The sequence below is a fragment of the Tursiops truncatus genome, chromosome 14, assembly GCF_011762595.2.
Source record: "Tursiops truncatus isolate mTurTru1 chromosome 14, mTurTru1.mat.Y, whole genome shotgun sequence".
Lineage (NCBI taxonomy): Eukaryota > Metazoa > Chordata > Mammalia > Artiodactyla > Delphinidae > Tursiops > Tursiops truncatus.
Genome location: NC_047047.1, coordinates 7683213 through 7698451, shown reverse-complemented (window position 1 = coordinate 7698451; position 15239 = coordinate 7683213). Strand labels below are relative to the sequence as shown.

General features: G+C 43.6%; 2 protein-coding genes across 6 annotated transcripts in view; one reads left to right on the top strand and one right to left on the bottom strand.

The window, feature by feature from the left end:
• Positions 1-81: 81 nt before the first annotated feature.
• On the top strand, positions 82-14723 carry UNC50 (unc-50 inner nuclear membrane RNA binding protein). Of its 4 annotated transcripts, XM_019931153.3 has the most exons (7): positions 1055-1192; positions 1289-1572; positions 2289-2409; positions 6034-6173; positions 6262-6363; positions 8656-8697; positions 13683-14723. In XM_019931153.3, coding segments are annotated over exons 1-7 (735 nt in total). In that variant the 5' UTR covers positions 1055-1190; the 3' UTR covers positions 13727-14723. The 4 variants fall into 4 exon arrangements, with proteins under 4 accessions (XP_004315897.1, XP_019786712.2, XP_019786714.1 ...); XM_004315849.4 differs by lacking the exons at positions 1055-1192; positions 13683-14723 and adding an exon at positions 82-223 and having other exon boundaries at positions 8288-8697; XM_019931155.3 differs by lacking the exon at positions 13683-14723 and having other exon boundaries at positions 1062-1197; positions 8288-8697.
• Positions 9238-15239, bottom strand: part of MGAT4A (alpha-1,3-mannosyl-glycoprotein 4-beta-N-acetylglucosaminyltransferase A) — a 108621-nt gene continuing 102619 nt past the window's right edge. For both annotated transcript variants that reach the window (XM_019931151.3, XM_019931152.3), the window contains one exon: positions 9238-15197. In XM_019931151.3, coding sequence (XP_019786710.1) covers positions 15171-15197 — 27 coding nt within the window. In that variant the 3' untranslated portion in view covers positions 9238-15170. The remainder of the gene's footprint in view (positions 15198-15239) is intronic.

Below are 15239 nucleotides of genomic sequence, written 5' to 3'. Positions count from 1 at the left end.
GGAGCCGGAAGCCGCAGGCACCACTTCCGGCGGGCGCGGGGCGGACCTCGGAGCCCGGGAGGCCGAGCGCGCGGCGGAAGTGAGTCACGTGACGCGCCGCGCCGCGCCCCCAGCGCCAACGACGTTGTTGGGAGGGAAGTTGGCCCCGCGGCAGCTGGGCTCGGCAGCTGTGCGGCGGTGGCGGGTCAGTTTGGAGCCGGTGGAGGCCGCCGCGGGGCTCCAGGTGAGGCCTGCCGACCGCCCTGTCTGCGCGCGACTCGGGCTCACCCGGGGGCCGTTTCCAACGGCAACTCGCGGCCCCACGTCACCCGGCCCTGGAGTGACCGCGCCCGGGTTCGGGTGCTCGGCCTGCGGCGGGGCTGCCAGACACATTCAGTGGGGCTGGTTACAGTTGAATTTCAGATACCAGCGAAGAATGTTTTCGTATGCGTATGTCCCACGCAGTGTTTCGAACCTGCTGATATTAAAAATTACTCTTGTATCTGAGATTCAGTTCTAACTGGACGTCCTGTGTTTTTATGCAAAATCTGGCCGCCCTACCCGAGGCCCCGGGCCGACGGGGAGCCGTAGGGCCCGGGAAGCGCCGCCGGCGTCCCGGAGGAGGCCTGGGGAGTGGAGCCAGACACTGGGCTGCCGGGGCGGGGTGTGGGGGCCGGACGGTGACCGGCGCTCCCCTGGCTTCAGACTGGTTGGACCGGAACTCCCACGCTGTCGTTCCGCTGCTGAACTAGTCAGGAAGTAAAACACTGCATTTGAGTTCTGCTTTGTTTTTGCATAACATAGTCATGAACGAGTTGCTTGCTGGTCATGCGCTGGTGGACCTGTGAGATAGGCCATTTATTTTACCTCGTCGGGAACATCGTTTCAGTTTGGCTTCAGCAAAGGCTTTCTCTTAAAGTCTTGATGGTCGAGAGCCCACATGACAGGTGGAGTTTTGAGCCAGACTGCGTGAGTGCACATTTTGGCTCCACCAGTATCACTGCTCCTGCCGGGGAGTGGGGGGAAAGGAGGAAGCTGAGGCTTGAGGGAAGTGAAGTGTGGGGAAAACGTGGACCCTATGAAAGTGTTATTATGAAGGTTCAGAAGGCCGTGGGGTAGCCCTTGCCTGAAGTGCAGTGATCATTTCTGCAGCCTCAGAACCAACTCCATTCGCTTTTGAGCCCTGCCTCTACGCAGGGATTGGAGCCGACATGTAAGGTGACTTCTCTCATAACTCACAAGAGGGGTGCTAGTAGCTGACAGTTTCTTCGATGACTTGGAATCGAATTTTTTTTCTTCGTCCATCTAGGAAGATGTTACCGAGTACTTCAGTGAATTCCCCAGTGCAGGGGAACGGGGTATTGAGTTCCAGGGATGCGGCCAGACACACAGCTGGAGCAAAACGCTACAAATACCTGAGGAGGCTTTTTCGTTTCCGGCAGATGGACTTTGAGTTTGCTGCCTGGCAGATGCTCTACCTGTTCACTTCCCCACAGAGAGTTTATAGAAACTTTCATTACCGGAAGCAGACAAAGGATCAGTGGGCCAGAGATGACCCTGCTTTCTTGGTCCTGTTAAGTCTCTGGCTCTGTGGTAAGTGTCTGTCTGCAGGAGAGTTGAAGAATAAATGAGCGTTTCAGGTTGGGCTTGTCATTTGGAGAATCTTTTGTTATCAGCATGTTGTGGGTCACAATTTGGGGATCTCTGCAGCTGTTTTCTTCCTCTCTGAAGCCTCAGAAATCTCCTCACAGGGAAGAAGGTGGTATTCTTCCTGATTTTAAAAGTCCCAAGCAGGTGCCAGAGTCAACTGTTTCCTCAGAACTTTCAAAAGCAGAGGACAGAGTCACTCCATGTCTTTTAACTACCATGACAAATAAATTGATACCCAAATGCAAACTTACTGTGAAAAAGGACTCCCAAGGTTGGAAATTGCATTTCACCATCAGGCCAATCCAGAATGAGAGTTCTGAAAGTACCAATGTGAACTTGAGAAACTGCTTTTAGTTCAATAGGGCAGTGAAAGGGTCTGAGCCGTCTTTAGGGTGTGAGTGCTGCTGTGTTCTGAATGCTGGGGCTACCCTGGTGAACCACAGACGGATGGGGGCCTCCTCAGTAAACTTCAGATATCTCAGTGGTAGTTCTGTGTTCCAAGGTGGTCTGCATTTCTTAATCAATTACATTTAACACACCTTTGGGGTTTACATACCTGTCTCCCACACTAGAGTGGGCATCTGAAAGGCAGAGACCATGCCCTGTACCCCTAGAATCTAGCAGAGTGCCTGAATACATCTTGTAAATCTTTCTTTCAGTGTCCACTATAGGATTTGGCTTTGTGCTGGACATGGGATTTTTTGAGACGATAAAGCTGCTCCTTTGGGTTGTATTCATAGACTGTGTAGGCGTCGGCCTTCTCATATCAACCTTAATGTGGTAAGTACGGTTAACTTTGGTTCTTCAGATGCTGTGGTAGAGCCTCCATTTGCTTGCTGCAGAGAGTAGCTGATGGAAATTGAAACAAGATAGATGAACTGAAAGCATCGATTTTGGCTGCCAGGATTAATATACCTTGTCCTCCTGTGTTGGTACCTACATCAGAAAATACTCTAAGGGGATGGTCTGCTGTGTCAAAGCACAGCAAATAAGTGAATTGAAGTAATGATTGTGTCGTATTAACAAAAATTTTGATTTTGCAAAAATATTATGCAGTTAGCCAATTCTGCTTAAGCTGTCTGGATGACGGCGCAGTATTCTGCCTTTGCCAGTGGGTCACTTCTAGAGTTATAAGATGTAGAGGGTTATATTATGGAATCTTACTTTGCATCTTTGGCATGAAATGAAGTACACCTGAAAAAGGATTGTTTTGGTTAAAATTTTGGTGTCTTTCTTCTGAGCCACACACATGGGTTTTATTGACTGGGTTCTCAGTCTGACTTTGTCTGGGTTTGCTGTACCAACAGTAGTATACTGAGCATAAATCTGGTGTTTGGTTTTTCAGCCTTCTCCCTGATCAGTGCTCCTGTGGGGCTGGCGGAAGGGGTGGATGTGTGGGTGAGCTCAGCAGGGGGCCGGTGGTGGTGGTGGTCGTATGTCAGAGAAAACACTGGAACCTGAGTCACAGAGAGACCTGGGTTCAAATGCCAGCTCAGCCATTTACTGTGTACTTCTTAGCTCCAGTCTTCTCTTTTGGAAGATGGAGTTGATTATCTATTTATGAGGTATTTGAAAAGATTGTGGTATGAAAAGCACTTGGCATATAGTCTGTGCTCAATAAATGGTAGCTGTTAACATTTTAAGCAAGATTCTGAGACGCTAACCTCTGATGATACCAACCTGTTATTTTGCTTTGTAATTTATGACTAGTCCAGTACAGGTCTTGTATCTGCTAGGTAGTTGGAAAATGCAATGCATCATTAACCTAAGATTCTAAAATCTGGCCTAAAAAGAATACTGCTAACCAACGTAAGTCATATTCATTATCAAGATATCCAAGGGAAACATGCTAGGTGAAAAAATTTCAATAAATAAGGCTTTCAAACAAATAGTTTGTAGCCGGCCTTCTGCCTTGAATGCACGCGATTCTGCGATCTGGAGGGTCGCAGAAGCCGGGAGTTTAGTACCTTCAGTGTGAGTCTGTATCATAGTTTGAGTTCATTGGAGAAGGACTGAGTATATTTTTGAGAACCTACATTGTGCTGTGAATCGTGTGAAGAACCAGAAATAGAACTCATGCGTGACTCCAGTCACGCCAGGGGTGCCACAGAAGCCAGCATGAGGAGGCATTTGGGCAGATGCAGTAGCTGATGCCTGGCACCAAGTGTGAAGGCAGAGGTGTGGAACAGCGTGCCAGGTATGGGAGCACAGGGGGCACTGCATGGCTGCGGAGGAGATGGGAGTAGAGAAGTTGGCCCTAAATGCAATTTAGAGAAAAGAACTGGACTTCAGCTCGTAGGCTGCATGTGGGAGTAGGAGGGAGGGGGAGCGGTGGGGAGCTTGGAGGCTTTGAAGTCAGAAATGCAATCCGGTTCACACTTCAGGAAAGATCCTCTCTATGGCAGTGGAGACGGAGGAGCTGGAGAGAGTGGCTAGGCTGGATACAGTCGTGGGGTCTGCACTGGAGCAGAGGAGGCCCGGGCTGCTGCGGTGTCACAGAAGTAGATGAGGGGAGGGAAGAGCAGGACCCGGGGCCTCTGGGATGGCCTGGGAGTTTGGGGCTCAGCAGTCAGTGGCCAGTGCAAGTGAAGCATTCCATGTTGGACATGTTGAGTTCAGGAGGCTTGTTGATAGTGAAGTGAAGGTTCATTGACCCCTGGGGTAGGTGACTAGGAAGCTGCAACAGTCTGGCCGAGATGAAGACATGACTGGCATTATTAATACGGAGGTGGGAGAGGAGCACGACAGCTGTCTCTGAGCTCTCTCAGAAGGCGTGTCCATGTTCTAGAGGTGAGACTCGGAAGGAGGCCGGAAGCCTGGAAAGCAGCCATTCAGGGGCTAAGCAGAGAGGTAGGGGCAGTAGCAGGACCCCAGCGTGGGCACTTGAGTAGTGGGCTAGATGCTTATTCCATTCATTTTAATGGCACGGGTTCTCAGCTCGAATGGAAGGTGTTCTGGTGAGCTCGTTTGCTCGATCAGAGCACTGTTGTCTTGCTGCTTTCAGGTAGCTGAGTACAGGACTGCTTTATTAGTACTGTAACACCTTCTCCCTCTTGTTTCTTTCTTTTTTCTATTTTTATTTCCACTAGACGTAGCATTTTCTTAACGGTATCCTCAAAATGAAATCACATGTGGAAGAGTCCATTGAATTTCCACAGCTGTGTTTATAATACAATGATCTTTATTGTTCTTTTCCTTTGACAATCTGTCTTTCTGTTACCTGGATGTCTGTCTTCTCTCGTTCGTTCGTCATTTAACGGAACGATTAGGCCACGCTGTGGAACAGAGACACCAGCTGAGTGATTGTTCCTGTGGCTGGAGACACCGTTGGCCCCTCTCTCCTTACTGGTTCCTCCTGACTCCCTGACCTTTCCACGGGGGAGACCCAGGTCCTAGGCCTTGGACCTGTTCTCTGTGTTCACTCTTTGGGTGATCGCATTTGGGTTCGTGGCTTTTAATATCATCTACACACTGATGAGGTTATATCCGCAGTTTGGACCTCTCCTGTAAACTCTAGACCTTCTCTACCTCTTACTCCAGGCTGACAGGCATCCCCACCTCGCACCTCAGTCTTCCGTTTGTTTAAGGCCAGAATCTCTCAGTCGTCCTTGACTGATCTTTTTTTTGTGTACCCTAGCACTCAAGTCTAGCACTAGTCTACCTAGTGCATCTAGTCCTATCGGCTCTGCCTTCCAGCGGTAATATATCCCCATGTCAGCACCTCCGCTGCTGCCACCCTGTTCATCTCCTGCTCGCAGCAGCCTCCCATCTGCCTCTCTGCTTCCACTCTTGTCCCCAGAGTCTGTTCTCAGACTGGCAGCCAGAGGAACCCTGTCAGTACAGTAAGTCGGACGTTCTTAGAACTCCACAGTGACTTCTTATTCTACCAAGAGTAAAAGCCCAAAGGTCTGACAGTGGCCACAGGCTCTGTAAGGTCCGGCTCCCGTTTGTTTTCGGATTCCATTTCCTGTGTATCTTCTCACTTGTCCCAGGCACTCTGCGCCCCTCCCCCATTCCTCAAGCCTGCGGGGCCCTCTGCCACCTCCCTGTACCCCCCCCCCACCTCTGTGCTTGGACTCCCCTCTGCCTGGAATGCTCTGCCCCAGGGGATTCCCATCACTGCCCTTGGGACTTTACCCAGATGTCGCTCTCTCATGACCATCATCATATGTAACATTTCAACTTTGTATTCTCTGTCTTTCTGTACTGCTGTTTTTCTCTATGGGACCATCTGACAGCTATTTGTATTGTTGTCAGACTACTCCCCCGAGATTGAAGGCAGAAATTTGTTTTGTTTACCGCTGTATCTCCAAATGTCTGGAATAAAGCTTGGGACATAGAAGGTAGTTGGTAAATATTCATAATTAATTTTATTGTACTATGAAATGAATGTTAACTTTTCAGGTTTATCTCTAACAAGTATTTAGTGAAACGGCAGAGCAGAGACTATGATGTGGAGTGGGGCTATGCCTTCGATGTGCATCTGAACGCTTTTTACCCTCTCCTCGTCATTCTGCATTTTATCCAGCTTTTTTTCATCAACCGTAAGTAGCAGTTACTTCTCAACATATTATCAAAAAGTCTTCATTGTACCCACTGAAAAGAGATTCATTGTATGTGTCTCTTCCGCAGATGTCATCCTAACGGACACATTTATTGGATATTTAGTTGGAAATACCTTATGGTTGGTTGCAGTTGGCTACTACATCTACGTAACTTTCCTAGGATACAGTGGTAAGTAATTGCGTTTTTTGGTTGATTGACAACACAACAGGGAGGGGAAAAGTTGCAACAGTAATACAGTTAGCTTACTTTCATGGAGCTCTTACAGGCACTGTCCCAGGTGTTTTAGGAATTCTCCCATTTAATCTTTACAGATACATGGTACAGCTTTACTTGTCCCCATTTTTCAAATGAGGAAACAGGCACAGAGAGATTAAGTAACTTACCCATGGTCACGCAGCTAGCAGGTGGCATAGCTGGTATATAACAAATTTTATAATTTCAAGGAACCATGTTAAACCATATTGATGCTGTCCAATTTACTGGCAGGAAACCCACTCAGTTTCCTCTTCCTTTTCTCCGAGGCTTTTGGGTTCTGGGTTACCGGCAGTCAGAGTGAGGAAAGGGTTGGGTCCAAGGTGTGAGCATGTTTAAAACCTTTGCCTCATTTTCTGTTTTATGATTGTGGGCTGGGGGAGCTTTGAAATACTCTTTATTTTGTAAACATCTGTGTTTAAAATAGATGAACCCTGCTCACAATTCATATACTGTACCCCAGCCACAGCACACAAAGTTCACCTGTCACAGGGAGATCGTGGGGCTCAGGAGCAGGGGAGCGCCCAGGGGTGCAGAGGTGGTTATGCGTCAACGGCAGCAGTGCCTGCTCAGCAGTCTGGGCCTAAGGCCAGGTGCCAGGCCACCTGCTGGAGTGGGGAAGCTTAGGGATGAGAGGTTCTGTAGATAATCACAGAAGATCGGGCCCAGCTTCTGCTGAGCTCAGGACGTTTGTGAATTCATCGTTACATCGTGCTGTTGATTCATTTTTCATAGTATCAATGAGAACCATATTGACATTATTCTTCATGTATGTTAAGAAACAATCACTACTAAATAGAGTTAGATTAAATCTAGAGACCTTACTTATGATTTGTTAGCATTATATTCTTAGCCCTTCCTTTCTTGTCACTCTAGATGATCAGGCTCTTATTGTAAATACAAGCCACTTGTACTCACATGTGACTGGCTCCAATGGTGAGAGCTTCCCACGCTTGTCCCCTTGGCTTTGCCAGGAACCACTGAAACGCCCCTGCCACCCACATTGTAATACCTTGTTTGGGGCATTGGGAGTCCTTTCTCTAGTTCAGGGGAAATGTTTGTGACATGTTATGTTTAGGCTTCTAATGAATTTTCACGTTTTGAGAAAGTTTTAAAATGTCATTGGCACACTGCCACATTATGGTTTCTCAAAGTGGATTTTGCATCACTCTCCTGGTAACTCCCTATGATTTAGAAGATTCTTTGAGCACAGCTCAGTTTCAGTTTGAGGACTACTTGTATGAGAAATATTTAGGTTAGAATGCATGGGGTAGGGACCCACTAACCAAGCCATGAGCAAGAAACAAACACGGATATCTGAGGGTGGATTTTATATGTGAGAGTTTCAGTTCTTTCCTAAAGTCTGGGATACTAGTTGAGATCTCACCTTCTCAAAGTGGACGTGTAATGCTTTCCCCCGCTGGGAAGTCGCAGACAGCTGAGAGTTGGGTTTTTTCCTATAACATCCTCCATCGCTGTTGGTACGTTAGGATGGGAGGCTTCTGAAGCATCACAGGTTTAAATTCACCACCGCGTCCATTAATATTGGCGATGTTTGACCCTCCTAACCTCAGGCCTGGATTTGCTTCTCATTCAGCCTCTGTGCTGAGAAACCTCTGCTCGGTTTCTTCACAGCCATGAATGAGAAGGAAATAACACAGAGTAGTAGTAATATTGCTCTGGCTGCAATACAGCATCGTCAGTAAGATGCTTCAGTAAGATTCACAGTATGTGTTGCCTGCTCGGCCCGTCGTGCTGTGGGGGAAGCCGTCTTCCAGAACGCTCATTTACTAGTCCTTTACTTTTCCCACCAACGCATGTGGGTTTGCTCCTTTTCCAGCACTGCCGTTTCTGAAAAACACAGTGATTCTTCTTTACCCGTTTGCACCTCTCATCCTGCTCTATGGACTGTCACTAGCGCTGGGCTGGAACTTCACCCACACACTGTGCTCCTTCTACAAGTACAGAGTGAAGTGAAACAGGGAGCCTCTTACATCTTAGGTGCGTCAACAGTATTGGTGAGGTGGTGATTTCTTGTGAAACTTGTAAATAAACTATCATTGTAGATATCTTAAAGGTGTAAAGTTTGCAAATTTGAAGAAATATATATGCTAACACCGTTATCTAGTACATTCCTTAAAACTAATTAAATGTACATTTCTATAATAAATATTTTTTAAACTAAAGCATGTATTTTATTCTGCACAGAGAATATATGCAAAGTACTAAGGGCATGCGGAAAAGAGAAAGGTAAAACTTTTTAATATGAATTATTTTTGAAAGTATCCATTTGGAGAATATGGTAATAATGTTTCCCCTTCTCCCCTCCCCCACTGTTACTGACAAGGTACAAAGTCCAGCCCCATTTCTAATGGGCTGCATTTTAAACTTTTATATAAGTCACAGGATCCTAGTGTAACCTTCAAAAGCCTCTACTTGTAATTCAAATAGGAATCACTGTACTACAGGCTCCAAATATCATTAACAGCCATTGTTCATGCAAAAAAAAAAAAAAAAAATTACCCAACAAACAAAATACAGTAGATCGAAGAGGTCCCCGGAGGCTACTCTTACTCTAGAGACTGTATAGTAGCATACTCAGGGTCTGCGTGAACACCTGCATGACACTGATAATCACAGTCTTAACACCAGTCTGCTTTTCTTTTTTAAAAGACTTTCCAAAACCACATATCAAATCCACGCCTGTTTTCTAACTGAAAACAGTACCAGTAAACTACTGTTATATCAGTGTTAAGCAAAACTAATAATAAAAAAAGCTTGGTACCCATGAAGTTTTTACCTGTTTATTTATATTAGGAGTCTTGAATTCAACATGGCTTTTTAAACTTCTTTATCTCAAATACACATGAACGGTTGTGGCACAGAGAAACAGTGATGAAAGGCACAGTCAACAGGACCAGTTATCAGGTTTTCAGTTATAGCAGCAAATTTGAAAATAAATAATCTGCCTTTAAAAATCCAACAGGTACCTAAAATATTACTACAGAGATTACCCATTCAACCAATGGAGACACTGTAAGGAAAATATGTACTATACATTTACGGAGAAAAAACATCTAGTTCAACCTGGTAAAGCAGTTCCTCAGGCAGCTTCTCCCAGGAGTGCTTCCAGAAACACCCCAATTACAAAGACAGCCTTTCCAAACAAAGTTTGTTCTCAAGGAGAAATGCTTCAGTTTTTCATTCCATAAATGAAACAGTTGTTACAGTTTAATCAGCTGATTTCTAAATCTGTCTTAGAAAATGTGACTGTCTACACTGAAATGAAAGTATCAACTGTGCTGGCAGTGCATCTTACAGTACTGTCGATATCCACCATTTTTAAGGCTCAGAGACTGTGTCTTCAAAAGGTATTTTCACCCAATTTCAGCCAACACTGAGTATTTCAAATAAATAATGGAATGCTAATCAAACTAAAATACCAAACCTTTGATTCCAGGGCAGTTTGCTAATTACTAACACCATGAAGCCACTAGGAGCAAGTGACATATTAAACAGCTTCCCTAGTGTCCAAGAGTACTGAATGTTCCCCACAACACACAATCCTTAGTTTAGAACAATTTTAGCACCACTCTTCCTAACATTTTTCTGCACAAAGTGTTTCCCATTCAACATTCAGTTCACGTTTTTGAACGACATCTAAATTCTCAACTCACACATAACTGGAGTGCCAGCTCTTGTTTGTTCCTCTGGAAATGCTCTAGCCAGTGCCCAAACAGGTGAAGCACGTGTTTCAGGTAAGAAGAGAAGAGTTTCTATATAAGCATTGATGATATGGGTATATATATGTATATATATAACAAATCTTTTGTTGTTGTTTTTTAGTAATACTGTAGTAGTGGTCTCTTCAGCACTGTAGGTTCACATGCATTGAAGAAAAGTAAGCATGTTAGTTATCATGGCATATTATCTGTTAAGATTAATAATTTACAACTATCAGACTAAATTTCATACACTATAAACACTGCTACATAGCTTTGAAAAGTTTCCTTTTCTTTAAAGAGATCAGATGTCAAAGTTCTCTTAGGACCTCAGATATGATTATGACTCAAATTTCTGACCTTTCGATAATGTTAGCCTCTCATTTTCTTTCTTTTAGCTCAACTTTTCTTACATCAAGGCTATAGCAATATAGTAAAAGAAGCACAAAAAGTAATGGACAAACCAAAATTAAACTTCATTAGCAATTAATGGCTTGGAAGCAGAGAAGCGTTTTGAAAAGTATTCCCTAAGTACAAAAATTTGGTCAGCACGTATAGGATTTGATCTGTGCTTAGACTATAAATTTTGGTTTAAAAAAAAAAAAAAGTCCTTCAATACAGAGTAGATTATTTGGTCTCTACATAAAAGCATAAATATTTTTTTTCTCTTAATGTCTTACTTAAAATATCACTGTTCCTCATTCTTCAATAACTGACAGGCTCAGAGCAGCCTAAATCAACATAAAGTGACACCTATTCCAGGAAAAAGATTCCTTACTCACTGGATCCTGCTCCTGCAATCTCATGCTAGCGGTTCCTTCATGAAACGCTACAAAGGTGCTGCAAGTTTTTGCCAACAACCTGCCAAAGAGGATTAACTGAGGTCTCTGGGAGAGAATCCCAGATGAGGCCTGTGTATATGATCTGCTAGTGCAAGACTTTATTCATAAGTTTATCAAGAAATACCCAACATACCAGAGGGGATCAAGTAGGAAGCCTTCTCCGCTTCACCTCTTTTAAAATCGTATTCATTTTCTATTGCTGCATAAAATCACGGCAAATTTAAAAGCGTAAAACAACACCCATTTATTATCTCACAGCTCTGTAGGCCAGAAGTCCAGGCAGGCAGGACTGAGCTCTCTGCTTAGAGATTCACATGGCTGGAATCCGGTGTTGGCGGGGCTGAGCTCTTAGCTGCTGGAGGAGAGTCCACCTGCACACTCCTTCCGGCTGGTGGCTGAGTTCAGTTCCTGTGGCTGCAGGACTGCAGTTTCCATTCTCTTGGCTGTCAGCTGGGGCCTCTCAGCTTAAGACCATCTGCATCCCTTCTCATGCGGCCACCTCCATCTTAAACCAGCCATGGTGCCACAAGTCCTGCTTTGAATCTGACTTCTGCTGACAGCCTGAGAAAACTCTGCTTTTAAAGCGCTCGCCTGATTAGATTAGCTGTCCCCAGATAATCTCCTTTTTGCTGTACAACGTAATTATGGATCATACTCACAGGTTCCACACATACTCAAAGGGTTAGGATATACAAAGTCATTGGGCAGGGGGGTCATCCATGGAATTCTGGCTGCTACAAACATTCACTGCTATTAATTAGAGCAATCTCTCCAAACATGCTGTTTCCATATAACCACACTTGTCTTTGAGGACAGCACTGTTGGAAGACAACTTTTTTCATTATTATGACATATTTAAAAAGAAGCCTCCATAGCGTTGTTGAAGTTTTCAAAATAACATCTTCTAATTATTTACTAATGCAATTGACTTAAAAAGCTTGTTCAAAGACATCTCCAGCAGCCGAATTAACCTTCACGCACATGTCTATAGGCTGTGTGCTAAATCCATGTGCGTTCACACTTCCCAAAGCTTGTCAATCACACGAGTTTTTGGAACCTCATCCTCAAGTTGTCACTCGTTTTGGACTACATAGTAGGGACAGTGAATGCTGTAAAGAACGCAGGAGACTTAAAGAACTTAGAAACTGGATCTTAGAATCCTGGAATTAGGTCCTCAACCTTCTCTTCTCACCCGAAATACTCATCATCATTTGCACTACGATATATTCTGCATGTCTGCTTTTAGCCTCACGATGGGAATTCATTATTCTGGATTCTAAAATGTTCATATTAGCACTCTTGACACACTGCTGTGCTACAGAATTTTCTGTGATGATGGAGATGTTCTATATCTGTGCTGTTTAACCCAGTGGCCACTAGCCATAGGGAGCTAGTGTGACTGAGAAGCTGAATGTTTTATTAATTTAAACTTAAATAGCCACCCTGTGTCCAGTAGCTACTGTGGAGGACAGTGCAGCTCCAGAGACATCATGCCATATACATATGTAAAAATAAAATTAGTCCCGCCATTTGTACTTTTCCCCACTCACTCTGGGTAAAAGTGGTTCAGTGTCCACTCAAGGTCAAGTATGTACCTTCTCTCGTTCCAGGTCCCCTCATCTTCTGTCCCAATACTTTAGTCCCTAACATGACTCTTAAGGGCAACCACTATAATCGCTTGCTTGAGGCAAGGCTGGGTGCTTCTAATTGTCTAGTGGCAACTGGGGGAAAGGAGAGCGCAGCTAACACGAGGGTCCGTGAGCACCTGTGCAGCAGAGGAAGCTAGGAAGCATGACTTACAGGCTTGCCTGCAGGAGCTTGACATTTGGCCAGAGTGATTACGTGTATGTGCACACACACTCGCCACAAGCAAAGTAGACAGCTGAGTGTGTGTGTGAGTGTGTGGCAAGGACAGTAGGTAAAGAGAGTTAAGAAAAAGAGGAGTGTGGGCTGGAACAGTTGGTCCCCTTCCCCAGACGCTGCCTGGGCACCTGCCACGTGTCAGGCACTGTTCTGGGCTCAACGACGCACTGGTAACAAATCCATGGGGAGGAAGGAGTGCACAGGAGAGTCCTTGAAAGATGGATAAGATTTGGCTGAAAGTCTTCTCAGGAACAGGAGGGATGAGCTAAGCCTGGGAGGGGAGACTGAGCACAAAAACAGGACAAAGCTGGCTGGGTAAGTAAGGCTCAGTCTCAAGACTGAGACACCCAATGGCCAGGAGCTGCAATTACTGTCACCTCCCTAGACTCAGAGCGTGGCCTTTCTTCCTCAAATCAGAGTTAGCTACTTGGGAAGCAGGGAAACAAGGGGATTCCTCCAGATTTTTACCTCCTGATACTTATTTGTTACAGCAGTAATTTAGTATGTGAAGCTGGTGCCACAATTTTGTAATGAAAGGTTTATGCTTTTGCAGTGACATTTCCCTGTTAGGCGCTGGGCCAAGGAGATTTGGGAAGGAAATAAAACGTAAATTAAAGAAAATAAAAAGTAAAATTTAAAAACCTCAATAAAAATTTTTAACTGGACTCGGACATAAAGAAATCATTGTTGGCAACATGTAACTTTTTAATCAAGAGACGTAACTAAGAATTATTCAAATACGGAGTAATGGAAATAATTGTACCCTATCAGTGTTTCCCAACCTTTTTCACTGCATAACCCTGCACAGAAAACAAGGCTGTCTGGAAGCTGTTTGTTCAGCCTGCTGGGTAACCAGGTGACGCTCCTCCAGGCTAAAGGCAACCAGCTAGAACCTCCAGCTGCCAGAGGCCTCAGCCACTGGCTACTCTGAAAGCTCAAGAGATTCAAGCTCTGCACACCTGTAACTGCCTGCAACCCACCTGCGGACACCAGGCTGGTTGCGAACTGATGTTGATAATTCATAATTTTGTAAAAGTAAAAGACTTTTGTAAAGATCACCGATTGCTAAGGCTGATAATATTTTTGTTTATAGTAGTGATATCATGTGGAATTTGCATGTTTAAGAGCAATAAATACTCTTCAGATGTGAATTTACTTACAAGTTCATAATGCAATAGAATAATTTTGGAAAAACATACAACTGTTACAATACCTTTCACCAAAAAGCCAACATTACAATTTTGTTTTTCTTTAAAATTAAACCAATTATGACTCATACAATAGCATTACCTAGAAAACATTTTGTCAGAACTCACGGAGTGCAGATATAAAAGCATCACGGAAAGAGAAAATGCCTCTAATTCATGGATTAAAGACAAAGATTAAAAGAGAAGAGTTTGTCATTTTACATATCAAAGGAAATGTAATGACTTCAGTCTATGATAATTTGGGTTGAATGCATCACCCCTGCACATTAAAATTTATCAGACTGATTTTTTGTGACTACACACCATACACAGTATAGTAAAATAACCCTCAAAAAGGACATTGGTCTTTAAAATCTTGGCTTTAAGGAATGACAAATGCCTTTGAAAATATTTTGTTCAGAATCACTGTGATTATAAAAGTACTTCAGTTAGGAAATCAATCTAGAATCATTCTTAAATGGCAGTGCATTTGAAAAATGGCATTAACTTGTAATGTTTGCATTTCCAAAGAAAAATATAGAAAGAACTTAAAAAAGCAAGGTAACTGGTTTTCAAAAAAAGTATTGATTCAAAAATTTACTGCACAAAAATATGTACTTCTTAAGTGTTTCTAATAAATTAACTCCGTAGCATTTTATGTATATTTGTGTGTGTGTGTGTGTGTGTATATATATATATATATAATCCCTGATAATCTATAAAAGAGGGTCTATAATATTAAAATAAATGAACTTCAAAAGTACCCCCTTCATAAAATGTATTTAACATTAATTTTTCTCAAATTTTAAGGAATGTAACAATATGTACAACTCTTATGTATTAGTATAATACCAAAATAGTACAAGTCATATTAACAGGCTGTCATAACTGTAAAATGTCTGAGTCAAGTTAAAACTGGAGGACAGCTTAGGTTCGAATGAATACAATTATCCATGGAAGATTCATTTTCCAAGTGGAAATGACAATCATCTTATCTACAGTAGATTTCACAAGAGGTAGAATTCAAGTTACCAAAAAACGGTACATGCTCAGCCATCTTTAATCAACAAATTCACAGGGAAAAAATGTGTTGGTTTCTTAGGAGATAGTCAGTTTGTGACTTTTTTAATATGAATCTGAAATACAAGATAGTGAACAGCATGAAATGGCAGTTTTCA

Excerpts from the sequence above, each read along its gene's own strand:
- UNC50 (XM_073791071.1), top strand. The coding sequence starts at position 1,293 with ATGTTACCGAGTACTTCAGTGAATTCCCCAGTGCAGGGGAACGGGGTA. Across the intron at positions 2,410-6,033 it reads CTCATATCAACCTTAATGTG|GTTTATCTCTAACAAGTATT; the intron begins GTAAGTACGGTT and ends TTAACTTTTCAG. Across the intron at positions 6,364-8,241 it reads AACTTTCCTAGGATACAGTG|TCCTTTACTTTTCCCACCAA; the intron begins GTAAGTAATTGC and ends CTCATTTACTAG.